We start from the raw sequence: 10,606 nt of genomic DNA on the forward strand, positions 1-10,606 counted from the left end.
GAGTTTCCCTTGGCCCGTAGCTGCAATACCCACTACATCTTTGCCTGCGCGCAAGCTCTGCCCTGCCTGCAGTTGCCACCGACATGCACGGACCCCAAATCTCCGGAAAACAATTTCCCTCAGCTCTTCTTCAGTCCATTTTCGGGTGGTCTCCAGACGTGTTATCTTATCAGTAGACATGCGTGAGCCCGAGAAGACGATCACACGACCGGTGCGCTGGCAAGACGGAGAACAACTCTTTCGAACCCTAGGTTCATTCTTAGGCATGTATGCCGAGTGAAGCCGAGAATTTGAAATACAAGATCTGCCAGCCGCTCTATCGCGTCGTACTCCCCCAAACTTCATGATATAACAGGCAGGTGCTTCTCACAGATCACATGTTGTTTACTAATCATGTCCCGAGTCCCTTGCACCGACCTCACCGCTCGGATTTGGGAGTACCGACGCGATACGAGCGGCTGGTTCAGGAGCCTGTGTCGCCTCGTCGTCGTCCTCGTTGCTCACTGTGCACTCTCCGGGACTCCTGAGCCTTGTCTTTGATACTGTCACCTACGGATTTCCCAATATCAACACCGAACTAGCTGTGAAATGAGAATTCGGACAAAGTCAGAGCAGTCTCATCGGGGAAATGCAGCTGATGCCAATGCAGCTGCATCATTGGAGGTGAAGCAGTTCACTGTTTCTGTAGGCTGGTAGTCTAGTATAGTCGGATGTACGTTGGGCGGATTGAACGCAGCTCGTCGTCGCGGAGGGACAGTCGTTTTTACCAAATTAGGACTGTGACGGTAATGTGACGTAGCTCACGTGATGTTTCCGGATCGTGCATGAGCTTAGCCTTATATTATCCGTGATTATTGATAATTGCTGCGCGTGCCAGTCGTATTGTTGACTTATTTAGGCAGCTGGTTTTGTCGCGTGGGAACCTGTTCAATGTCACATGGCAGTAGCTGATAAAGGCAGTGAATCTGCACTGCATAAGTTCCGGGTCGAGAGATACCTAAGCAAGCTCAGGTAATATATACTTATGGTCGACAATGCATGGTGGTCCTCATCGGATCAAATATGACATACCTGAGGCAAGCAATGCATTGCGCAAACTGCTCCGCGCGTTGCAACGTTTGCGTGTCGCATGAGTTGCAGGCGCTCTAGGCGTCCGGGTCAATGCAGCATACTTATTGGGAATAAGTATGATTCGCAACAAATACGCCAGGGTTCAAGGTACCTATATCTTCACGCTCTGGCTCTCATGACGGCTATGATGCATCACAAGTATCCAAGTAACATATTCATATATAGAGTTATGTAGCGGTGTCCATGCGACCTTGCAGAGATAATTGGTTATACAATGTGGCGCTGGCTCTCCAAGTTTCGGTCTTGACATGTCTCGAGCACCCGCCTTCCCGACAAATCCCTCCATTCGTCCTGCTCGTTCCGTTCCGACATCTAATGGCAACGAAGATGGTTACGCCACCACTAGCACCAGACCCCTTCAGATCAGCCGACCCTCTCGCCCGAATACGCCCAGTTCCATAGCTGGATCCCCAGGCGCGCCCTCGCGACCGCAAAGATCTGAGATGCGCGCCAGAGTCCCGCCCGACTACGCTGCATCTGAGGCCGGTACCTCGTCTTCTCGTGCTAACGGATATCCAAGGGACTCAGATGCCATGAGTGTTCGCTCGGATGCTTCGCGAAGTCGCAGGCCGCGCAATGGCAGCAGCCAAGGTACGACTACGCCTCAGTCATCAATTCCAACAAGGTCTAGGGCGGGTACCAATGGCACAGACGAGTCAGAGCTATCCCCAACGTCGTTGTCCGCGGTTATGTCTGCGTTCCGGAGCGCAGGGGAGCGGAAACGAACACAGGATAGCGTCGACATCGAATATGAGAGGGAACGAGAACGAGAACGGGAACGAGAACGAGAGCTGCAGAGATTGAATCAACAAAGGATCAAAGAAAGGGTACCAGGACGGAAGACCACTCGCAAGGCTCGGGCGGGCGATATCGATGGTACGTCGTCGTCTTACGGTCTTCGCTCAATCGCCAGGGCCCCGACGATGCCTTGTCCATAACCTATTGCGTGCAGCTATACTCGATGAGATCAGGGACGAGTGGGAGTTTGTCATTGACCCCGACGTATGAGTATCATGCTGGTCGATGGATATGCCGCCTGACTTGAAGCTATTCACAGTTCAATCCTGTGGATCTCGCATTACAGTTACTGGACGAACGGTCAACTGGGAAAGACATCAAGTCCTTCCGTCAAACAGGTCGAATGCTTTCTCAAGCCCTGAAAGGATCGGTGGACGGTATGTGCTGCCTCGCGAACGAATCTGCATAATGATGTTTATCATATAACACAGAGCATTACCGCGCATTCGATGCTGCATTGCCCCATCACGCATCATTGCTATCTCATCTGGGTACGGCACAGGATCAATTAAAGGAGGCTCGAAACGCTCTTGCAGAAGCTAAAGACATGTTGGGGGGAAAGCGGGCTGATCTGATGCAACTTTGGTCTAGAGGCCAAACCGTGGAAGAGATGATCCGTATTTTGGACCAAATGTACCGATATCAATTTGTTCCTCCGCTGGAACACAAAGCTCATACTGCACTAGTGAATTTCTCAAGACAGTTCCAGACATATTGGAAAGCCTTATGTCCGAGAAACGTCTTCTACATGCGGCAGTACTCCTCGTACGTAGTCTCAAGATGATCAATAGGTCGGACATGCTAGATATTGGCGCCGTGGCCGATCTACGAAGCTACTTGAACGGGCAGGAGACCGTGAGTGTTTGACTGTCTCTGCGCGTCCACGGTCGTGCTGAGTTGGCATCATCGAGTAGGCTCTTAGAGAGATCCTGGTCGAGGAGCTGCACGCTCATCTTTATTTGAAATCATTTTGGTGCGACTCTCGATGGGCCGTATATGCTGCTGGCCAACAGACATGTACGTGATTGTACCTTGTGCCCAACCTTTGCAACTTACCCTTGAACAGTCCGACGTGTGGAGTATGAAGACGAACCGCTCATGGATGAGGTGAAACTGGATCTCACCTTACCAACCTCCCCGACTTCTCACCGTTCACGACTTTCTCGTTACATGGACAACCTCACATTACGGCCAAATGAGTCTCCTTACGACCTCAGCGAACCGAACTTCTCCCGTTCGTCGCAGGGGCCCTCCGGCAATCCTTCTTCGCAAGTGCAATCAATATCCCCAGAAATGGATTCACGAAACCCGGAAACAGACTCATTCGCGTACATCGAGATGCTCTTGGAATCTCTAGCTGTGTTAGGGAGGCTTGGAAGCGGCTTGGATGTCGTTGCCCAACGTGTCCCTACAGAGATATACAACTTGGTTGAGAGCACTGTCGACGAGGTTGCCGAACGTGCAGAATACGGGCGACGAAGCTCGGTTTACGGCACCACCGTTCCTGCCTCAGGTCGGTTGGATGGTATTTACGTGTTCACTTCCGGCCTTACTGTCATACCCGGTGGGATGGATTCGGTGGCGGGCTTAGGTGGCGGCGCAATGGTTGATCCAACGAAGACAGGCCTCCTAAGCGCGCAGTCTTTGAGACTGTCTGCCTTGGAGTCGACCGCGAAGCAATTGGACCACGAAACATTACGTGACTTCTTTTGGACGCTGTATTCCAAGTTGGACGCTGTGATGCAAGGCCTACGGGTGATCTACGAAGTGGCCAACCGCATTGGCTCTGTCAGTACCATTCATTCGTCGGTAGAATGCATATATGCTAATGCCCAGTTCGGCAGAGGAGGGATTTCAGGGACTCATCGGGTGCGAAGCCTGGTTCTCTGTTTCCATTGGCAGAGATTTGGACTCCTGTCCAAGCGGAGGTACGATGATAATGGCGGTGCTACGGTTTCATGCTCATACCTCTATTAGCTGCGGACCTTACTGTACGATTATCTGATGGACGAAGAGCAAGGCGCAATCCCAGGCAGGAATCTCATGGTGTCAGTTAACGAAGTTCTGCGGGAAGGCAAATACTCTAGGGACAAATCCAAGGTTGGAAATCAGCCAACCTAACAGTCACTGCGCCTGATCGTGAAACCGCATCTAGCCTATTTTCCGATTCGCTGACACCGATCTCAAGCTCACAAATAAAGCGTTGAAAGATCACGAGAATGAGCTCGCTCAGGTTTTGCGTGACAGTGTGCCAGGTTTAGTTCATGGTACCTCTGAGGGATTAGTACAAGCTACTCTCGCCGTCGTTGGGATGGATGACCGGATGCTTGGGACCAACCAGCATCACCGCCTTCTTGTGCGGCCCGATGCCTTTCATGTCAGCGTTTTATTCCAGCCTACTTTGGCCTTTCTGGATCGCGTCGCAGAAATCCTACCCGCCGGCCTAGAATCTGCTCGAGCATCCAGTACAATTCTGGATGAATTCGTCCTCAGGGTATATCTTCCACAACTGGAAGACAAGGTATCCATCCTATTCCATCAAGCATTGTCGGGTGCGCATTTCACAGTCTCGTATGTTTTTTTGTCTTTGACATTGAGAACTCAGGCCCTGAGGCGTTCCAACCGGATCCTGCGTCTCTAAGATTCTCAGCGCAACCGTTGGCGAAGGTGAACTAGTCTGGTGTCGATGTGATGATATGATGATGAGCTGATCCCCGTAGGCTGCCACCCAACTCATGGCGCTGATTAATTCCCTATGTGCCATGCTTCGAACTACACCATTCCATCGAGACAATTACTCCCGCCTTATTCTTTCGGTCATCATACAATTCTATCAGCGCTGCAGTGACCGCTATCAGTCACTCGCGTCCGGCAAGGCGAACTCGAGCCCTGAGGCAATACCTCGAATATCTATCCCCGCAAGGTGGGCTCAGAGGAACGAAATCAGTACCTGTCTCTCTGAGTTGCTGAAGACCGCGGTGGGTGTTCCCCGCCTTCGCTGACTTCTCTCGCTAAATTTCTCCTAGGACGAGAACAAGCGACGTCAATTGTGTCGACAAGAAACTCATCTCGAACTTTCTATCATCAGCGGTAGCTCTCTGGCATCCGATGACCTGGTGGCATCCATTCAAAACTTGGCGGAATTGAGTAGCCTTTATCATAGTGTCGTAAGTGCTCCCTATGCGAGCGCGTTGAGTAAAGCATGACGATTTGCGAAGGCGTGGTTTTCCACCGAACTCAACAACCTGAAAGCCGTGCCTGAAGAAGCCATGTCGCCAACGACGCCGTTGAGATTAGATCCATTGTCCGCCGCCACGCCTTTCACTCCTCAACTTCCAATAATGCCACCCGTAATGCCGAATGAGCAGTTACAGCTGCCCTTGTCTCGAGACATGGCTCTGTGAGTGGTTCTCGTGCCATCACAGGCGAACACTAACCACGATGTCCGACAGCCGATATCGTGCCCTTTTGCAGACATTCGACCTGCTTTCTGAGCTCATTCTTTTCACAATCAGGATAGACGTTAGGTGTCGAACGGTGTTACATCTGAATTTGGCGACGCAGGAAGGGGATTACGCACCCGAACGCGACAATCCCGAACCGGAACCTCACGTTGTTGACCTTGCTGCTGAGATAGCAGATTGTGATGAGGCTGTTTCAAACACTCTTTCCGTGCGCGAACACGAGTACGTGACGTTTGAGTTGCACTATTCTGCTGATCTTTTAAGCAGTGGTTATAGGTTTGTGTTCGAGGGGTTAGGACACTTGATGGAACATCTCCTGATTGCGCAGGGAAGGCGCATACGACGTGTCAACTCATTCGGTGTTAGCAAGCTTAACCGCAACATGGTCACCCTCCAGCAGAGCATCAAGACCGTGATCAACGATTCGTCGGCATCAGAGTTTGATCGGGCCAAGCGCTACTGGCAAATGTTCGACATGACGCCGACAGTGAGAACTCTGATACCCAGAGCGAATTTGCAGCCGCTGATAACAACCTAGGCTATGTTGGACAGCATTCGTCAGAAACAGCTCTTCAGTTTCGAGGAGTACGAAACCATGCTGAATCTACAATGTGGCGTAGATCCAACGCAAGGCGAAGCCGGCAGGGCGCAAGCTACAGATAGGAACTATGGCATGTACGTGATTGATTTGCACGGAATGGAGCTGGAGAAGGATAGCGAGTATTGATGGAGAGCCGGCTTGTATTTATGGTGTTTCGCGAACCTTGAACAAGTGTGGAATGGATCTGCTTTCATGCGACACCCGCATACTCTCGCTGCAGGGGAAAGATAGACACCGACTGACTCTGTACTGTCACTTCGCCGCATTGGTGCTAGCCCGCTGTAGCCAGGCCAAATCTGCTGGATCTACGTCCGGTAGCCGATTGGCGCTTGAGTACAAGGAAGCGGCAAGCGCACTTGGAGAAAGGGATACTGAGTAAACAGTGTTCCTTGGTCGTGCATCCGGTAATGCCGAGTATGAGTACGTCAAGTCAGGTGTCCTCCCAAGTAGCCTTTTGTAAGCTCTCCTGAGTGTCCGTTTCGCCTGAACAGGGTGCGGAGAGGGTGAAGGATTGGCGAGTTCCTGTACTCCTAGCGCGATGCGTTCTCGTCTTGTCATGGGCTTCGACACATAGGACGGGCCAGCTATGGCTTCTGCCTGGTCTCGGACGCCAGACCCTTGTAATCCTATTGGGCGAATACCAGCACGAGACACATCATGTGTTGAACTACTGGCGGGTCCATCGTCGTCTATTCTTCGCACCCGTACTTCAAGCGGGGGAAGTATCTTCTTCCATTGCTGCGTGAAGAAACGCCAATGTATGTTGACTTGTCGCCGTTTGCTCAACGGTCCAAGCAATCGAGCATCTTCGGATGTCGGATCGGCTCGAGGAGGCATTGTCGGAGGTGTGATCAGGCTCTTCGAGTTAAGGGGCTTCGTGGTGCGCGAATACGTGGAATGAAGTAGAGCCTTCAACTCCGGCGAGTAAACGGGGGGACGGGATTTCTCAACCGCGGGTATAATTCGGGGTGGCAAGGGAGCATCCGAGTCCGCAAGTAGTGGCTGCGATGGTGTTTGGAATGACTTATGATTGGTCGGCTGACGACCGACTGTAGACGCACCTTCATGATTTCCCATCTCAACCGACCTGTTCTGCCGTAAGCTTCGTCCAGTGCGCGGTCGAACGCACGCCTATCGCCTGCACAAGCGGCTTGCAGCGTCCGGAGGTCCTGCATGTGTATGAGTTGGTGGAGTCGCCATATCAGCTGCCACGCACCGCCTTTGCTCGTTTGAGCTTCGACTTGAGCAATGGCGCGTTTTTCGGATCGGTCTCTAGAATTGCACGGACGGTGTCGCCGGACTTGATGTGAAAGAATGCTCTGATGGGAGGTGAGGATCAATGAGGATGCAAAGCGTGGGGGGCGCACCGAAGATAGTCGACTGGAAGCGCATGACTCCGGCGGAGCAACGAGCGATAGAGCGATAGAATCTGTCTGCGGTCGACGGCCGAGGTCATCGCGAGGTTTCTGTCGAAAACGGATCGCGAGCACGGGATTTCTCGGTGACGCCATGGCATCACGTGAGATCACAGTCGCGCAGGGAGCTTCGCGTTCTTCAAGTTGCGCCCCAGCATCATACAATATCTATTCGGCCATGGGTGCCCCGTGTCTACACCCATCTGCACTTGACATCCAACGTTCCGCCGGCACCACTGTCACAGACACCGGGCCACGCCTGGGAAATACTCGGATACTCTTAATATGATGCTAATAGACGCACCCACTTCCTGCATCAGGAAGCGCAACGGCGTTGCGTCCTCAAGGAAACCCGCGGTTAATCCGGCAATTGTATTGGTCTGCATGTTGACCGTCAGGCGTGCATTTAGCGTCGCGCATAAAAAGCTGCTGGGGCTTGGGCTGGGACAGTGAGCTCCTCCATCGCACTCCCCGGCGCAGTCATGAAGTCTCTGGCTCTGTTTGCTACCCTCCTCGCTGTCCCGGGAGCTCTCTCCCAGGCTTCAGAGTATGCGCAATGTGGTATGTCTATCAAGGCTTTCACTCGGAATCCACGCCCATACAAACATCCTCAGGTGGCATTGGTTGGACTGGTGCCACTGCGTGCCAGTCTCCATTCGTCTGCACTGAGGTGATTTAGCCACCATTGCAGTAGTCGCCACCCACTCATGAGCTGTCGTCACAGTTAAACAGCTACTACAGGTCGATACAGCTACGGTTCCGCTTGCGTCTTCTTGACTGACTCGTACAACCCAGCCAATGCTTGCCTGGAAGTCCCGGCGCCACCTCTAGCAGCGCGTCATCCACGATCTCGTCGAGCAGCGCCCCGACCCCGACCCCGAGTGGGAGTCTGCCGCGCCTCGGTGGTGTCAATACTGCTGGCTACGATTTCAGCGCTGTGAGTCTATATCGTTGCTCATGCACATGGCGTCTGAACCGATTGAATGCTCGTAGGCTACCGATGGCTCGTTCGTCGACAACAGTGTCAGCCCACCGGTATCTCAGTACTCTCACTTCGCCTCGCAAGGCGCGAATCTTTTCCGTATTCGTGAGTGCAATGCGACAAATTCCAACGAGGCATAGTGCTCACCTTCGGTCAGCGTTTGGTAATGCATGCCCGATTGTGTCAGCGAGCTGCAACTGACTCGCTCGACCGCAGCGTGGTCGGAGATGCAGCCGACCCTTGGCGGGCCTCTGAATCAGAGTTTCCTCAGTCGCTATGATGCAACCGTCAACGCTGCTCTTGCCACTGGCGGCTATGTTATCGTGGACGTCGTACGTATTCTTCGACGATGTTGGATGAAATTATTTCGTCTGAAGTATACGATCAGCATAACTACGCGAGGCTGAACGGACAGATCATCGGCCAAGGCGGCCCAACCAACGACCAATTCGCAAGCCTCTGGTCTCTACTTGCTGCGCACTACGCCAGCCAGTCCCATGTCATCGTACGTGGAATAAGGCCAATACATTTCCTCAACTAACTCGCGATATTACCAGTTTGGCGTCATGAATGAGGTTAGTATCCGTCATGCGCTACTGTGAGCTGAAAGCACTGACCACCTTCAAGCCCCACGATGTACCTGACCTCGGAGCCTGGGCTACTTCGGTGAGATGGAGATCGTCTCTCAACTTTTACAACTCAATGCGACCTGTACCGTCAGGTGCAAGCTGCGGTCAACGCTATTCGCTCCGCTGGCGCCACCTCACAAGCCATCCTCATTCCCGGCTCGTCCTGGGCCAGCGCGCAAGCTCTTCCCACGGAGGCTGGGCCGTACCTGCTCAAGGTTACCGACCCGATTGGCGGCACCAGCAAGCTCCTCTTCGACGTACACAAGTATCTCGACTCTGGTGGGTTTCTTGACGATGGCCTTCTTGACCTTGCTTGACACAGGATTGGACGTAGACAACTCCGGAACGCACGCGGACTGTGTTACGGTAGATTATCAGTATATGTTTTACCAGATTGCACTAATGACGGGTGAAAGAACAACGTTGACGTCCTGACGACCCTTGTGAACTGGCTCCAGCAGAACGGAAACAGGCAGGCAATCCTTTCGGAGACGGGTGGGGGAAACACCGCGTCCTGCGAAACCGAGTAAGCTCCTTTATGCTCATTGGAATTCGTGGTGATCTGACGCCCAGCGTATGCAGCCTGGGGCAAGAATTGGCCTACGTGAAGCAAGCATTCCCGACTTTGGTGGGATTCAGCGTATGGGCTGCAGGTGCCTTCGACAGCACCTACATCCTCAGCGTGTCGCCCAACCCTGGTAAGCTACTGCTGAACCGAAAAGTTGGTCTTATTCATATTGCCTATAGATGGCTCCGACCAGCCCCTTTGGGTCGATGCAGGTTCATACTAACATCGCTTAGTCCGCACTCAAGCACTGATCGCATTTTTTTCAGTGAAGCCGAACTTGCCTTGAGCTGCGCATGTCTGATCGCTGTCCCTGTCGTCCTTACGTCAAATGGATCAGCCTGTATCTGCGTAATATATCGTTCTAGAATGCGTCAGCCTTTCAGCTCTCAAATAAAGACATCAAGGCCCCGGCACACCTTAGGCAGCGTCGCCCCTGAGAACGCATATACAGCCTACTTAATCGTATCCGGACCGAGTTCGCCATGCAGTCACAGTAAACAGTTGGACAGTCACGGCTCTGTTTTTGCTAATCTCCTCACGAGATAGAGTACTTACTACATGTATGAAATACTTATCCACCCGGTGCTTAGCGGTGTGTCGGCTTACGTGGTCCACAAAAAGACGCGAATTCAAACCCCGGAGTGCAGGGCTGGATCCTGTTTACTATTAGGGACCGTGCCCGGTAATCACAGCCAGAGTCTTTCATTACAAATTACGTTTGGACATTTTTTTTATGAAAATCTATATCATTTGTTAAAACTCCCGTCAAAATTAAATTTTTACTTGGAGTAGAGAAGTAGCAATATATTTATATATGGAAGGTCACCTACCATAGATGTATATATTTTTATGTTTTATTGTAAATGCAAAACGTGTTTGGACAGCAATTTGAGGATGAAGTATAAATCAACATAAAGAAATTTGTACAAATGTAGTTTGTAAGGAAATACTCTGGCTGTGAATATACCCTACCTACTCAACTTCTCAAGATAACGTAGCATCACATGACCTGCATTCT

General features: G+C 51.9%; 2 protein-coding genes across 2 annotated transcripts; both read left to right on the plus strand.

Annotated features, from left to right (window-relative positions):
- The first annotated feature begins 1,407 nt into the window (after nt 1-1,407).
- Nucleotides 1,408-7,164, plus strand: PUNSTDRAFT_80103 (Sec8 exocyst complex component-specific domain-containing protein). The gene is made up of 18 exons (XM_007378921.1): nt 1,408-2,007; nt 2,084-2,133; nt 2,189-2,306; nt 2,361-2,562; nt 2,616-2,784; nt 2,844-2,946; nt 2,996-3,717; nt 3,774-3,857; nt 3,907-4,029; nt 4,085-4,481; nt 4,535-4,596; nt 4,650-4,907; nt 4,956-5,096; nt 5,148-5,329; nt 5,382-5,615; nt 5,670-5,880; nt 5,932-6,996; nt 7,056-7,164. The coding sequence occupies exons 1-17, from the start codon at nt 1,575-1,577 to the stop codon at nt 6,118-6,120; spliced, it is 3,678 nt and encodes a 1,225-aa protein (XP_007378983.1). The 5' UTR covers nt 1,408-1,574; the 3' UTR covers nt 6,121-6,996; nt 7,056-7,164.
- Nucleotides 7,165-7,891: 727 nt separating this feature from the next.
- PUNSTDRAFT_154759 (uncharacterized protein) lies at nt 7,892-9,874 on the plus strand (the record flags this gene model as incomplete). The annotated part of the gene is made up of 16 exons (XM_007379607.1): nt 7,892-7,970; nt 8,024-8,079; nt 8,134-8,150; nt 8,205-8,346; nt 8,403-8,496; nt 8,549-8,554; nt 8,608-8,723; nt 8,780-8,896; nt 8,949-8,966; nt 9,019-9,057; nt 9,113-9,299; nt 9,355-9,386; nt 9,437-9,546; nt 9,603-9,718; nt 9,768-9,800; nt 9,855-9,874. 16 exons carry the CDS (start codon nt 7,892-7,894, stop codon nt 9,872-9,874), a joined length of 1,182 nt encoding a protein of 393 aa, XP_007379669.1.
- Nucleotides 9,875-10,606: the final 732 nt, after the last annotated feature.

The sequence above is a fragment of the Punctularia strigosozonata genome (assembly GCF_000264995.1).
Source record: "Punctularia strigosozonata HHB-11173 SS5 unplaced genomic scaffold PUNSTscaffold_1, whole genome shotgun sequence".
In the NCBI taxonomy this organism is placed as follows: Eukaryota; Fungi; Basidiomycota; class Agaricomycetes; order Corticiales; family Punctulariaceae; genus Punctularia; species Punctularia strigosozonata.

Excerpts from the sequence above, each read along its gene's own strand:
- PUNSTDRAFT_80103 (XM_007378921.1), top strand. The coding sequence starts at position 1,575 with ATGCGCGCCAGAGTCCCGCCCGACTACGCTGCATCTGAGGCCGGTACC. Across the intron at positions 2,563-2,615 it reads ATCCGTATTTTGGACCAAAT|TGAATTTCTCAAGACAGTTC; the intron begins GTACCGATATCA and ends ATACTGCACTAG. Across the intron at positions 5,330-5,381 it reads TTGTCTCGAGACATGGCTCT|CCGATATCGTGCCCTTTTGC; the intron begins GTGAGTGGTTCT and ends GATGTCCGACAG.